Source organism: Cylas formicarius, unplaced genomic scaffold (assembly GCF_029955315.1).
Source record: "Cylas formicarius isolate icCylForm1 unplaced genomic scaffold, icCylForm1.1 PGA_scaffold_7__23_contigs__length_41026272, whole genome shotgun sequence".
NCBI lineage: Eukaryota > Metazoa > Arthropoda > Insecta > Coleoptera > Brentidae > Cylas > Cylas formicarius.
In genome coordinates, this window is record NW_026844352.1 from 15560922 (window position 1) to 15574701 (window position 13780).

General features: G+C 31.5%; 1 protein-coding gene across 7 annotated transcripts in view; it reads left to right on the forward strand.

Annotated features, from left to right (window-relative positions):
• LOC132705701 (monocarboxylate transporter 9) overlaps positions 1 to 13780 on the forward strand; it is a 42805-nt gene that overhangs the window by 10484 nt on the left and 18541 nt on the right. For 5 of the 7 annotated variants that reach the window (XR_009619494.1, XM_060676497.1, XM_060676499.1 and 2 more), the window contains 5 exons: positions 5304 to 5397; positions 5452 to 5722; positions 8236 to 8522; positions 8590 to 8619; positions 10241 to 10498. Coding sequence is in view for 6 of the 7 variants with exons in the window: in XM_060676497.1 (XP_060532480.1) it covers positions 5317 to 5397; positions 5452 to 5722; positions 8236 to 8522; positions 8590 to 8619; positions 10241 to 10498 (927 nt within the window). In the remaining variant the exon portion in view is untranslated. Of the gene's footprint in view, positions 551 to 5303; positions 5398 to 5451; positions 5723 to 8235; positions 8523 to 8589; positions 8620 to 10240; positions 10499 to 13780 lie in introns of all 7 variants that reach the window. The other 2 variants (XM_060676496.1, XM_060676498.1) reach the window with 2 other exon arrangements.

Here is a 13780-nt window from a genome sequence, read left to right on the forward strand (position 1 = left end):
CTACGTTATATGCATCACGCTGCTTTGTACTTTACGCCAGTACATTCAACCTGGTTTCCGAAAGCACGAAACATTGCGAAATGTTAGACCTCCGAAACAACCTTGAACCCGAATTTGCCTGAACGCCCTTCCGTCAAGTTTTCGGCGATCGAGTCTGCATTGAAAATCAATCTAGGCTTAATAGTTATTTATTCTAATTCTTATCGTTTATTCGGTGTTTCTCTGGATCTGCCTTACCGCAAATCATATATTCGCTTTTAACATTATCGAAACCCTGACCGGCGAAACGCACGATTTTTTTTAACTATCCACTGTTTAATAATGTACTTATTACACACGTTTTGTAATGGGTCACGCGCTCAGCAGATAAGCCGATTACTTGGCTGGCATTCGCAGTAACTGATAACGGTGAAAATGTTATCGATTATCGACAATAATTAGTAAATCACGATGTAACGGTATCGCTTGCAATAAAAATGCTGAATCTATTTTTAATAGCGTAAGACTCGTTCTGCTTGATATTTTCCGGTGGTAGGTTTAGTCTCTAGGGGTAAGTAAGTAAAGTTAGCAGCCAAGTTTTTTCCTAAAACAAAAGAATAACACTTTCTGAGATCTCAGCCTATTGATTCGCTTAGTCAGTACAGTGATGTTTTTAAGGATTCCTTGCCTAGATTAATATCGATATATAAGAAACATTACAGAATTCTTGCTTAAAATTCATCAAACTGCCAAATTTATGAGTATTTTTCTATTTCTCTTTTTTTTTCTCCCTCTCGTTTCAAAATCTCCAAATCTCTCTTGTGATTATTGTATTACATATTGTCCTGTACTTGGCGTGAACTGTTTGGCAATAAATTATTATTATTATTGTTACGATTACAGGTGTATAACAAATTTTACATTTTATTCCCCTAGGACATATTAGCAAAAATAGCACGAAAGAGTCATCCTTATTTTATTACAACAACCTACGAATGAAATATAACAGGCAAGAGTTATTATCACATTTAGAACAAATAAAAATGCGTTATATTCTTTAGTATTCTAAGTACTGCTGTAATTTTTATTTGATTTTTTCAACACATTTTTCGTAAACTTCTATTTCGTATTTTTTATCTCAATTTCAATGATTAAGGTGTATTTTAAAAAGAAAACATCATATGATCATATATAATAAATGTCTTAACATTTGTGATACAGTGTGGTAAAGTGTTTCATAAATAATTGTATTTCATAAAAATTGTATTAGTTTGCTCAATTAATTTGTTGTTAGCGGTTTAACTTGTATCTCAACCAATAATTTTTGGAAGAAATGGTCGATTTTCATCGAGAGGAATGCATTATTAGCTATGAGAATTCACAAGCAAGAGGATCCCGATAGAAGAACGCAGCCTTCTATCAATCTGATGAATCCTTTTACTCGAATTGGAAGTGAAAAGAACGAAAGATGGGAGACTATAGTGAAAGGGGGAAATGAATGTCAAGTATTATTTAGTGTCGCAGAAAACCCACATGTAAAAAATAAGATGCATCCTTATCATCTACAACTTCATCAAGAACTCGATGATAATTATTATCGGATTAGATCAACATTATGTGAATGGGCACAAGAAAGAATGTTTGACTCATTTTCATAAAAATACAATCACTGGACAATTTATATATATATATATATATATATATATATATATATATATATATATATATATATATATATATATATATATATATATATATATATATATATATATATATATATATATATATATATATATATATATATATATATATATATATATATATATATATATATATATATATATATATATATATATATATATATATATATATATATATATATATATATATTCTCACGTATTGATTCACGGATGGAAAAATGTGATGACACTATATTCCGGGATATCATCCGTTCGCTCGTTGAACTCCGACTGGAATCCTGCATCCGACTGGAATCCTGCAAATCTTGCATCCGACTGGAATCCTGCAGACGTTTCGCCAAAATCTCACTTGGCATCTTCAATGCTCGCGCTCCGAAAACACTTCGAACAGTGTTCCAGTCGCAGGATTCCAGTCGGATGCAAGATTTGCAGGATTCCAGTCGGATGCAGGATTCCAGTCGGAGTTCAACGAGCGAACGGATGATATCCCGGAATATAGTGTCATCATATATATATATATATATATATATATATATATATATATATATATATATATATGTATATATATATATATATATATATATATATATATATATATATATATATATATATATATATATATATATATATATATATATATATATATATATATATATATATATATATATAAAGTATTTTATACAATTCTAATCAAAATAACGTGCTATATTTATTATCGATTATTAAAATTAAAATATATAAGGTGTTTCATTTAACAAGATGTCCAATAGGACCAAATCTGCGAAAAGTGTTATTTGTTTTACATGTCATTTAGGAATAAATTTGGCTGCTCACTTTACATTTTATTTTTTTTAATTACCTGGAAATCTTTAAAAACAAAAAAATTTCAACCAATCAAAATGTTATTAAGGTAAAGTCAAATTATTATTATTATTATTATTATTATCGGTATTAATCAGAATAACGTGTTCTATTGAATATAAATAGGTTGAGATTCGCGAAAATGGTAAGTGGTTTGTTTTGTAAGCATCCTATTCCCATCCCCAATATATATTATATTAAAAAGTGTGGATGATAGGCCCCATCCTTGTTTCAGTGCTTTTGTTATGACTATTTGTAAATTCTTTGCCTACTTTTATTTGCCGTTTTGTATCATTATATAATCTTTTCGTTATATTCATCCATTATTCTCCAACGTTCATTCCTTTCATAGCTTCCCATAATTGTTTCCTGGGTACTTATACACACATACGCTTTTTCTAATGTCATATGTATTTCAATGTCTTTGACTTTATTCTATGACCTGTCTTATCATAAATATATTGTCCAGGCATCATCTACTGTTCCGGAATCCTGATTGTTCTTCGCTTAAATCATCCATATGTTGTTCTATCTTTTATTATTGTGGTAAAAAGTCTTGCGATTGAGGGGATGACGCTAATTCTTCTATAATTCTTAGTTGACTTATTTCCTTTTTTATATATTTAAGACATGTAGTACAAATTCCATTTGTAGTAACATCGAGTAGTTTTCTTTCCACTCATTAGGTGGAATCATTTGTATAATATTCTTGTGCTTATTGTTGCTTCTAATATTTTTTTCCATGCTTCCCTTGATCTATTATAGCCCATTGTGTTGTCTACACCACTCCATATATGCATATATTTTCCCATAACTTTGGAAACCAATGAGATAATGAACGTTACTCTATAGTTCACTCACTCTATACATTACAGCTTTTCTATAAAATTGATTTATTCTTACAATGAAGATTTTTATGATTGTTATCAGCTAAGTGTACTCTAATAAAATTTTAAACTTTTACTTAACAAAATTGGTATGAACAAAAATTAGTGTGGGGTCCAACTTGACTAATAGTTTCTTTTTCGTAGAAATTAATTTACTGGATTCGATCAAAATTTGCAGATCAAGATTGGCGATGAAACATTTTTCAGGATGATTACACATCACACAAGTATTTGCAAAAATCTTTTTTCTGCAAAAACTGAGAGGGAGTATCTGCTATTATCTTTTATTCCAAACCCCTTTTGCTTCAATTGCCGATTTTATTTAATATTTCGAGTACAGTAGCCATTTCCGTGGTTTTTCATAAAACAATAGGTTTTAAAATCGGGTGCCATATATTAAGAATAGGTCTAAAACACTTATTTATGTATTGGTTTTTCCACAAACACTCATTCGCTTGATCATAAAAACGGTTATTTTTCTGCTATCCTTAAATTTTCGAATTTTAAGTGATATTTATACAGGGCAGTTCAAAAAACTTTACTCCACCCTCATAGAAAATGCTCTGCGCATTTTTCTAAGTGACGTCGAAATCGGCAAAATATATATAAAGTTCCTAGGAATTCACATAAATAAATGAATGTCAGTGACTCTGTATGTACAAAATTAAGCCCCGTAGGTTATGCTATCAAAATAATCCCTAGAAGACATAAATGATAGAGCAAGCTTTAAGCAATTGCAAGTAATGTCTAACATTTAACCGAAATAAAATAAAGTGATTATACCCAACCTAAACTATCATCCTACCGAATCGCAGATAATGGAGAAAGGATCTTATTATAAAGGCATTAAGATATACTGCCTGTCCAAGATAAGGATTGTAAAAATGAGAATCTCAGTGCCGGAGAGAAGAGATATCAAAACATTGGCCAGTGTTCCGACAAAGCGTATATTCCCAGTACCGTAATATTTTTCTGCATGATGGTCATATTCACCTCATCACCTCATCCATTTTATATTGTTTTTATGTTTTTTATGTATCATAATCGATATTCCTCTTTTCGCTCTTTCGTGCTTCCCTGATACTCAACTGCATTTCCCTTTAGCTTGTTTCTGCGAACACTCTAACATCTATGTATATATCCGGGGCAATTGCGTTGTATCTGCCCTTTATTGCTTGAGTATTCCAAGTTCTACAATTCATGATCCCTTTCCGTAGCTTGTGTCTTAGATTATACCTGGCCTGAGTTCCGAGACTTCGGTTGGGCTTTTTGGTAATGCTAGATTTTTTATGAATGTCAGGAAACTCGCCTGACGCTCCTACCACCAACTTGGAGGATCAGATTATTTTTACTTCCCTTTGATTTTGGCGTTCATCACCTAACTGCAAGGTAGCAATGTTATGTCCTCAGTTGATATGCGGATGTTCTTTTGGCAAGCTTTATTCACATATATGCTGCATATCTACAGGACTTTCCCTATTATCCAATGTCCGCCCGCTCCGTTTTACACAAAGTATTGCAGAATCCGTACGCAGAAATATAACACGTGATACATTGAATTTGTAATTAAAAATAGAATCAGATATGGTGTTACTACTTAATATAAATAACTTACTTATTACTACTTAATATAAATAAAAACACAATAGAATACAATTCTGTAAAATGTATTAACGTAAAATGTATAAACGTCAAGAAAGCTACATATTCACTTAAAGAATACTTTATTCAATTAATAGATTAAGCGTTGTTTTCTGCTTTAATTTATTTGTACTTTTAGTTTTGTGATAGCGAATTCAAATAAAATTTTTGTATTATTCTACAAACTTTTTGTCGGTTTCAAATGCTGGATCGGTGGCAATTTCGAATGTTTCAGATTTAATCGCACCATGTTTGTGGAAGGAAATAAGCTCGTACCACCAGACGGAGGATGGGGGTGGATTGTCGTCATCGGTGTTAGTGCCGTTAACGTAGGCGTAGTGTGGTACGGTTATATGCCATGATAACTCCTAACAAATTTTTAGCTATGTACCAGATCAATAGAACAATCCTTTGGCCTTTTGTTTGGGGACTTACTGCACGACTTGGGGGTCGAAACAACCGGTGCCGCGGTCATCATGAGTACCTTAGACGCCCTTATTAATTTTTCCGGATTATTTGTTGGACCTCTGATTCGAACGTTCTCGTACAGGAAGGTTTCGATAATCGGATCTATACTGGTAGCGGCGGGTTTGACACTTACAAGCCCCGCGAACAGTATGGCGCACATTCTAGCAACCTACAGTATTATAAATGGTAGGTTTAAATTTACACTGTTGATCATACAGTCCATCAAAAAAAATCTCTATATACTAAACAGTTTTCATTAAGACACGTCTTCAATTTTCGTAAGTATTAATTAAAAGCAAATGATATTTTTAAGTATTTAAATACGATTTATCTTTAGACGTCTTAAAATTAAATTTAACAGTTTAACCAACTCATAGTATTTATAGGTTACGTTGGAATTTCATTGTTGACTATTTTTTTGTTGTTTTGGCACAGCTTTTCCTCACACTAATCCTTATTTGGTTGAAATGTTTGAGTTTATTTTTATTAACGGTTAACCAAATTATAGTTTTGATAGGTTAACATTGGAATTCGTTATTGGCTATATTTTTATTGTTTTGGAAGAGAATTTCCTCATACTAATCCTTATTCTTTAAATTTAACAGTTTCGCCAACTCATAGTATTTATAGGTATAAACGTAGGTACGTTACGTTGGAATTTCTTTGTTGACTATGTTTTTGTTGTTTTGGAACAGCGTTTCCTCATACTGATTTGGTTGTAACGTTTAGGCCTCAGTGTGTTCTAAAGAAAAAATATTAATACACTAAGTTTGTCAAACACCCTATATATTTCTTTCACATATTTTTCTTAAAACTCTTTTCGCTATTAACAACTAGGTTCCCAGGACGGGTCTCAAACGGAAATCTGTCATTTGTTTTATAAAAACGGGAATCAGGCAAAATTGGTCAAAGACGGAATGGTGTGTGCTTCGCAATAAGATGCTAATCATTTTTCAAAGAAACGTCCACAGACTACTGCAATACTATTTGAAAATCTTCTGACGTGATTCTTCGGAGCTTCACTGAAACTGGCTCGCATTCTATTCTCTCTCTGCTCATATTTTGTTTGAGTTGGGCGCGGGACACAAACACAAGTTGTCAATCTGGTTTTAACGTTATGTTTTTTAAGAACTGTTGATATGAGGTCAGTGATGTTTTGAATGTATGGAAGGATAACAGTAGCAATTGTGGTGTTGGTTTCGGACTGATTCTCTTTAGAAGGTTGTGGTGAAGTGTATCTTGTTAAGTCTGATTTTTTATTGATAAGAATATCTAAGAACGAGAGATTATTATTGATTTCTAATTCAATGATCAAACGTATGTTAAAGGATTCTTGATCCTCAGGCCAAATAAAAAAAGTATCATCAACAAACGTCATTTACAGCTGTGGGTTCTCCATTATCACCATTCATCGCGAATATATTTTTACAAGCCTTTGGACACCTTCCATCCATAGAAATCTATAAGCAACCAAACACGATTCTGGTCTTTCCACCTTTCACCACTATGGGAATCAGTCATATATATTCAGGTACAGAGTACAACGCGAGCCAGTTTCAGTTAAGCTCAGAAGAAGCCAACAGAATGATTGGCGAAACCTCAGCAAGTTTGATTTGTAACAAATTTATTTTCGGAAAAAGTAGTGCCGTAGCATTGCTGAAAGTTGAAAAATAATTTTCACACGAGAAAACGGGTTTCTATGCATTGTGGTCCTACCAAATTTGAACATAATATCAAAAAAACGGTTTATATGAAATGCGTATACAGGATATTTTGAAAGTATTATAAAAACGCACTTTCCGGGTATAGTTTTATTTTTAAAAAATTAGTGGACGAGATAAATTATTTTAGAACAATAATTTAGTTTAGTTTGCATTGCTTTAGATTATATTTTTTATTTGTAAACCGTAAGCATCATCAAAAAACAGCAAGAGAGTTGCATAAGTTTTTCCTTAAATTTAGTTAAGCAGAATGATAAGGGTAGTCTAATTCGATCTCGTCCACTCATTTTGTAAAAAATACGCAGTAAGCGTGTTTTTATAGTAGTTCTATCTATTTTCGTTTTTAAGATAAAAACATAATTTTTCCGTCGCATTTGTGTGATATGTTCCTAATGGTTGATTAGTTAAGTTACATTTACCTCGAAATGCGTATTACAGGAATTTACTACTTCAACTGGTAGAAATATATATGTTTTTTTACTTTGAGGTAATTCAAACTTTCAAATGGAAAGATAATTCAACATGTTTCTAATTAAGTTCCATTTGGAAGTTTATCCTAAAATTTCTGAAAGTGATTATAAGCTGACGTTGTTGTTGTTGTCGTTTCTTACCTTTGTGTATTTTCTTGTGGTATTTCAAACTTTGTGGTAATTTTTAATCGGAAAGGGGAGTAAAACTTACCTTGTAGTCGCTATTAAAATTACTATCATCATTATTACAAAGAAATATACACTTAGAAGAGATTGAAGTAATTACGATCGTTAAATATTACTTTAAAGTAAGCGATTCAAAGTAATTTTCGTAGTAACAATTCCGTTCCACACACTTTAGAAACTGGCTTTGAAGTACCGAAACTATAGAGTTCCGTTTGTAGTGATAATTAATACGTAATTACTCGAACTCACTAATATAGAGTAATGAAAACTTTAAAGTGGTCTTCAAACTTAAGTTTTTCTCATTTATTTCTACGCAACTTAGGTCTGGGAGTTGGGCTGACCGCCTCGGCTACCTTCGTGGCGCTCAACAACTATTTCGTGAAACGCAGAGGTCAAGCTATAGGTCTGTCCTTAGCTGGTACTGCTTTCGGTATGATGTTAATGCCGCAAGCCGTAAGACTTCTGCTGGACAGTTATGGATTCCGGGGTGCCATCTTGATATTAGGGGGGGTCGCTCTGAACTCCTTGGTCGGTTCTACACTACTCCAACCGGCCGAATGGCATTTCGTGCCCGACACAAAAGACGAAGAGGAGGGCGGCTTTCATCAGGTATGTTTATAGAGGCGCGAAGCGTTAACAAAGTAACGGTAATTAATTTTCCTTTTTACTGCTGCAGAGAATTCATTTCTTCTTTGCATCCAATGAGGTAACCATTTAATTATGCATGAAAATTCTAAGCGCGGACCATTTAACCCTTTCCAGCCCAAATTTAAATTTAAACAATAAGCCGAAACTTTTACAAATTTCAGTTAATTTTAAGATTTAAATTGTATATATATATATATATATATATATATATATATATATATATATATATATATATATATATATATATATATATATATATATATATATATATATATATATATATATATAATGACACTATATTCCGGGATATCATCCGTTCGCTCGTTGAACTCCGACTGGAATCCTGCATCCGACTGGAATCCTGCAAATCCTGCATCCGACTGGAATCCTGCAGACGTTTCGCCAAAATCTCACTTCAATGCATTGAAGATGCCAAGTGAGATTTTGGCGAAACGTCTGCAGGATTCCAGTCGGATGCAGGATGTATTGAAATTCTTAGATCAAAATTTTACATGACAGATTCACTTCATTAACTTTGCAAACCAATCAGGTAAATTTCCAAGAATTTTACACTTTTCAGCACATTTTATCCACATTTGGAATAGGTTTAATGGAAAAATGTTTAACAGAATAAAAAACATACCCGCAAACTGTTGATTAGAATTTTAGGATGTTTGGCCATAAACTTATTTGGAAAAAAGCTATACTACCTTTCTTTTTACAATTTTAACTTTCTACTGAGTCCCGTATCGTAGTAATAAGCTAAGCTAAGAAGCTATGTTTTGGTCGAAAAAGAGAAGCAAATAATTGTTTTCTCTAACACCACTAAAGACAGATATAAGAACGTATTAGTCCAAAATAATCATATAGTATTGGCGGATTGGAAAGTGCAATAATGTACATGTTTCGTTTTTTAAACAAAAAGACATTTTGCTAACAGCGACATTGTTGTAATATGCAACAAGTGTGGTTAACGGCATTTGAGTCACGAGTTTATTTGGCACGAGCGAAGCGAGTGTTTAATAAACGGTTAGTTAGTTAGTTTTGGTCAGTTTTTAGTGAGCAAATAGTCTTTGCTTTCACACTACCAACCAATTCTTTTTAAATTCACTTCTTTCATTTGCTTGCTTCCTTTTAATTAATTTTTCATTTAATTTTGGTTACCTTTTAGTTGTTTTAGTTTAATTCTTCCACCCAATTCCATTTAAATTCACTTAGTTCATTTCCTTGATTCTTTTCCTTCATTTTTTTAATTATTTTTGGTTAGTTTTTAGTTCAGTTAGTTTATATTTAAATTCATCACTTCCTTCATTTCCTTGATCTCTTTTTCTTTATTTTTAGTTAGTTTTGGTTACTTTTTAGTCAGCTTAATTTAGTAACCAAATAGTTCTTTCTTTCACACAACCGTTCAATTCTATTTAAATTCAATTCCTTCATTCTCTTGATTCCTTCTTCTTCATTTTTTGGTTGGTTTTGGTGACTTTTTAGTTTATTTAATTAGTTAGTTTACTGTATTTACCAAATTTGACACTATCACTCAATTCTTTTTAAACTCACTTCCTTCATTTCCTTGATTTCTTTTTCTTCATTTTTAAAAAATATTTTGCTTTGTATGTCTTATAGTTATCAGCTCCCTTGATTTGTTCTTGTACCCAACACTTAAAACGTCTGTTTTCCAGGAGATGGAAACCATTAAGGAAACTGAAGACGAAGATACGGAACAGGAAGTAAATAGTTTGATCTCCAACAACATCGCCGTCAAAACCTTCGAGGAACTCAAGGCTACAGCGTTGCCCAGGAAATCCACGTTTCCTCGGAATTTCTCCTCTTTGAGCTTTTTTGCGGCGCCCAAAAAGCGGCGTGTTTCCAAAGAATCCATTTTGTCCAGTTACTCCCATTTGGATTTCACAGGGTCGAGCATTCACCTCCATCTACAGGTAATAAGCCTCGATTGAAAACTATCCAGTACTACATTATTTATTGTCACCTTAGCTGTTTTATCTAATATATCAGGAGAAACCTTTTAACTGCAAAATTAAATGTGCACATAAAAGTAAAGATATTCGGTTTGTTTTTCCAGAACAGAATAGATTTTACAGGATTTGATACATGTGTCATGTCCACTGAGGGCCGGGTGTATACTATATTTACAGACTTTGATAAACCTTTTAATCGGATTTTCCATAAGACTGTATAATGCTATATTAATTAACAAATAGAAAAAGTAAAAAATATGCACTATGTCACAAAAATAATAATTCCGATTCAATTCTTGTTACATGTGGGGTGCCTTAGGTATAGACACTAGGTCTAATATCATTTTTATTATTCATTCGTTAAGTATTCAAATATGTGGCTGATAGAAAAAAAGAGTAAATGTACAATAAGATGTTAAAGATGTTAATGATATATTAAAGCGTTCAAAAGATATTTTGTGGGATTTTTATATCAGTTTATATATGTAAAAAAAACGCTTTTCTATGAATAAAGTTACTATTAGACCAATTATCACAAAAGATGATGTTGATAAGAAATTAAAATTTAATATATTGATATGTTAAATATTAAAGCGGAAAATTCTGTATTATAGTGTAGTGAAGTAGATGCTTGATTATGGTAGGGTAATTTGATCCCCCCTTAGTTCTAGTACAGAAAAGTTATGATCGAAAGCTATAGGAAAATTACTGTTTTAAACGAATTTTATAATTTTAATTTATTTAATTATTAATTCATTTCATATATTTATTTATTAAAAATCTTATTTACATATACATACTTTTATTAAAAAATTCTAATTTTAATATGCATTTTTTTGAATGTAAAAAATAATAAACTGTATTTTTAATTTGTTTTGTCGACTATAATTTTTTTCTTAATTATTTAGATTTTTTTTTGAAAAATGTGCTCTAAACTTTTGAACATTTTTTGTGTATTAAAATAACCATATTAATAAAAATTATTAAGTTGGGTGACCATACAACTGTCAAACATTGACAGTTGTATGGTCAAATTCAAGCAAGTAAGTCAAAATAGTGATGCTTCTGTTGTGCTAGATTGTTTTCTTTCATCATGTTTAGTCGTGACGGCATGTTTACAACGAAAAATGCGATAAAATTATAAAAATTGTGTATCTCCATATGTGAACAAAATTGTTTTAAAGATTTTTTACGGAAGAAATATATAATAATTATTGCACGGATGGATTGGGTGGAAGTTGATGAGCGAAAGAATAAAAAATGGAATTTAATTTTGAAATGAACAGCGATTTGTAATTTACTTAACTCAAAACATTCACACAAAGCCATTAACAGGTCAAAAGTGAATAAAATTGCGAGCGAATTTATAGAAATCGGGGATGTAAAAGATCGAATACGGCTAGGTCATCCAAATATAAATGAGAACACGCTAACAAACCTGTTATTAGAAGTTGAGGATCATCGTGTATCTTCTGAAGTAACATCAAATAGTGATGTTAGCCCACAAAGAGCTTTGCGTGTATTAAAAGAAGAAACGTAGCATCCGTACAAGATTTCTATGATATAAATGTGCAACTGAAATCCATTTTTTCTTCGTTCGGACAATAAATGAACACAATTTTTGACATTGCAATAAAAATACATTACAAAATTAATCCGCGCAGCGATTTTAAATAACAAAATTATTGGACCCATTTCTTCTATCAAAATCTTCAAATGTTTTTTCCAAAATGACTTAATTCGTACTCTCGCACTTTCTTTGTGAAATCCAAATACGTTTGATATGATAGATAGACGATAAGGAAAAACCACAAATTAAAAAATACTTTTTGACCCACCCAGTATTCTATTCAATGCAAAAAACGCGGAAGAAAAAATGAATGAAATGTAATTAATTTGTTCCAATTTCACTTTTGACACAAAATTCAAAATATGTCAGTAAAGGTAAGACTTGAAGTAAGAAAGTTGTTACTTGTCCACGAAAATACAAAAACCCTGTATGTAATATGTAAATATAGTATTTTAAGCGTATATTTTGATATTTTTGGCAGTTTCTGAGGTGCCATCCCAGTATCAAAGGCTCACCATGTACACCATAATTAACAGTTGAAATTGAATTGAAACTAAAATAGCATTGTTGGCAAATATGCAGTGACGAATGTGAGGTGGAAAATGCTCTTCATAATATTTGATATACATGACTGTCGCATTGTTTTGCCTAAACTGGTTTTTAATCTATGTCTGAAAAACCAAGTCACTCCTGGAATATGGAAAATATCTAAAATTATTCCCTAACAGAAAAAAGACTGTAGATCTGTAAAATTTTAGAATTCATCCTACATAGCAAAATATATCATGTTGGACCAAAAAGTCGGTATATTTTGAGGCTATCGATGCAGTTTTTCAATTAGACGTTATATATCTTTATTTTCAAAATCATTTGATCTGTTAGATCACAAAATTCTATTCCACGAGTTTTTTACTTTTGGATTTTCTGAATGTTGTGCAAGTGCAATGCAGTGTCTTTCACCACCATGTGTAAATATATAATCATCATCTTGATGAAACCCTCTCCCGTTCTAACACTTGTTGTGACTTGGGAGTAATATAAGGTGCTGACAGATGTCTTTAAAGTAATAAAAATATTATAGAACTAATATGACAAGTCAAAGTTAGATTATGCATGACCATTTTGGTCTTCGGGGCACAATTGTCAAATTAACGGTCTGCAAAAAAATCCTGCGTAAGTTTTTAAAAAATGTACGGTATAAAATTGAAATATTATTAAATAGATTTCGTTGTGTATCTTAGTGCTCGCTATGATTGTCATTATTTAATGACTATATTTATAATTTTTAAATAACTCTTTTGATTGCGCTGACATATTTATAAACTAAATTTTGTTCCCCATGTAAACTATAGCCAATTTTCTCAATGTACTCCAAATATAACGTTAGACCCTATTTGGACTTTTTTTTCGAAATCTATTAGTAAAGTAAAAATGTTATGTAACCATAAATTTTCTTTTTCTTTTCTCTTGTACTTTTTATAAGAGTTAATGCTTATGGCAGGTTATAATTATTCCAATTTGTACTACAAGTTACCTATTAGTTGATTTTGGTGTCTGTTAGGTCGACTTTTTTTGTAAATAAATAAATAGCTTAAAATTATTAAAAAATTTATTGCAGAATGATGGAGTAGGTTTTTTGGTACATCGTAAGCAGTAGTAATTATTTTTGAAGC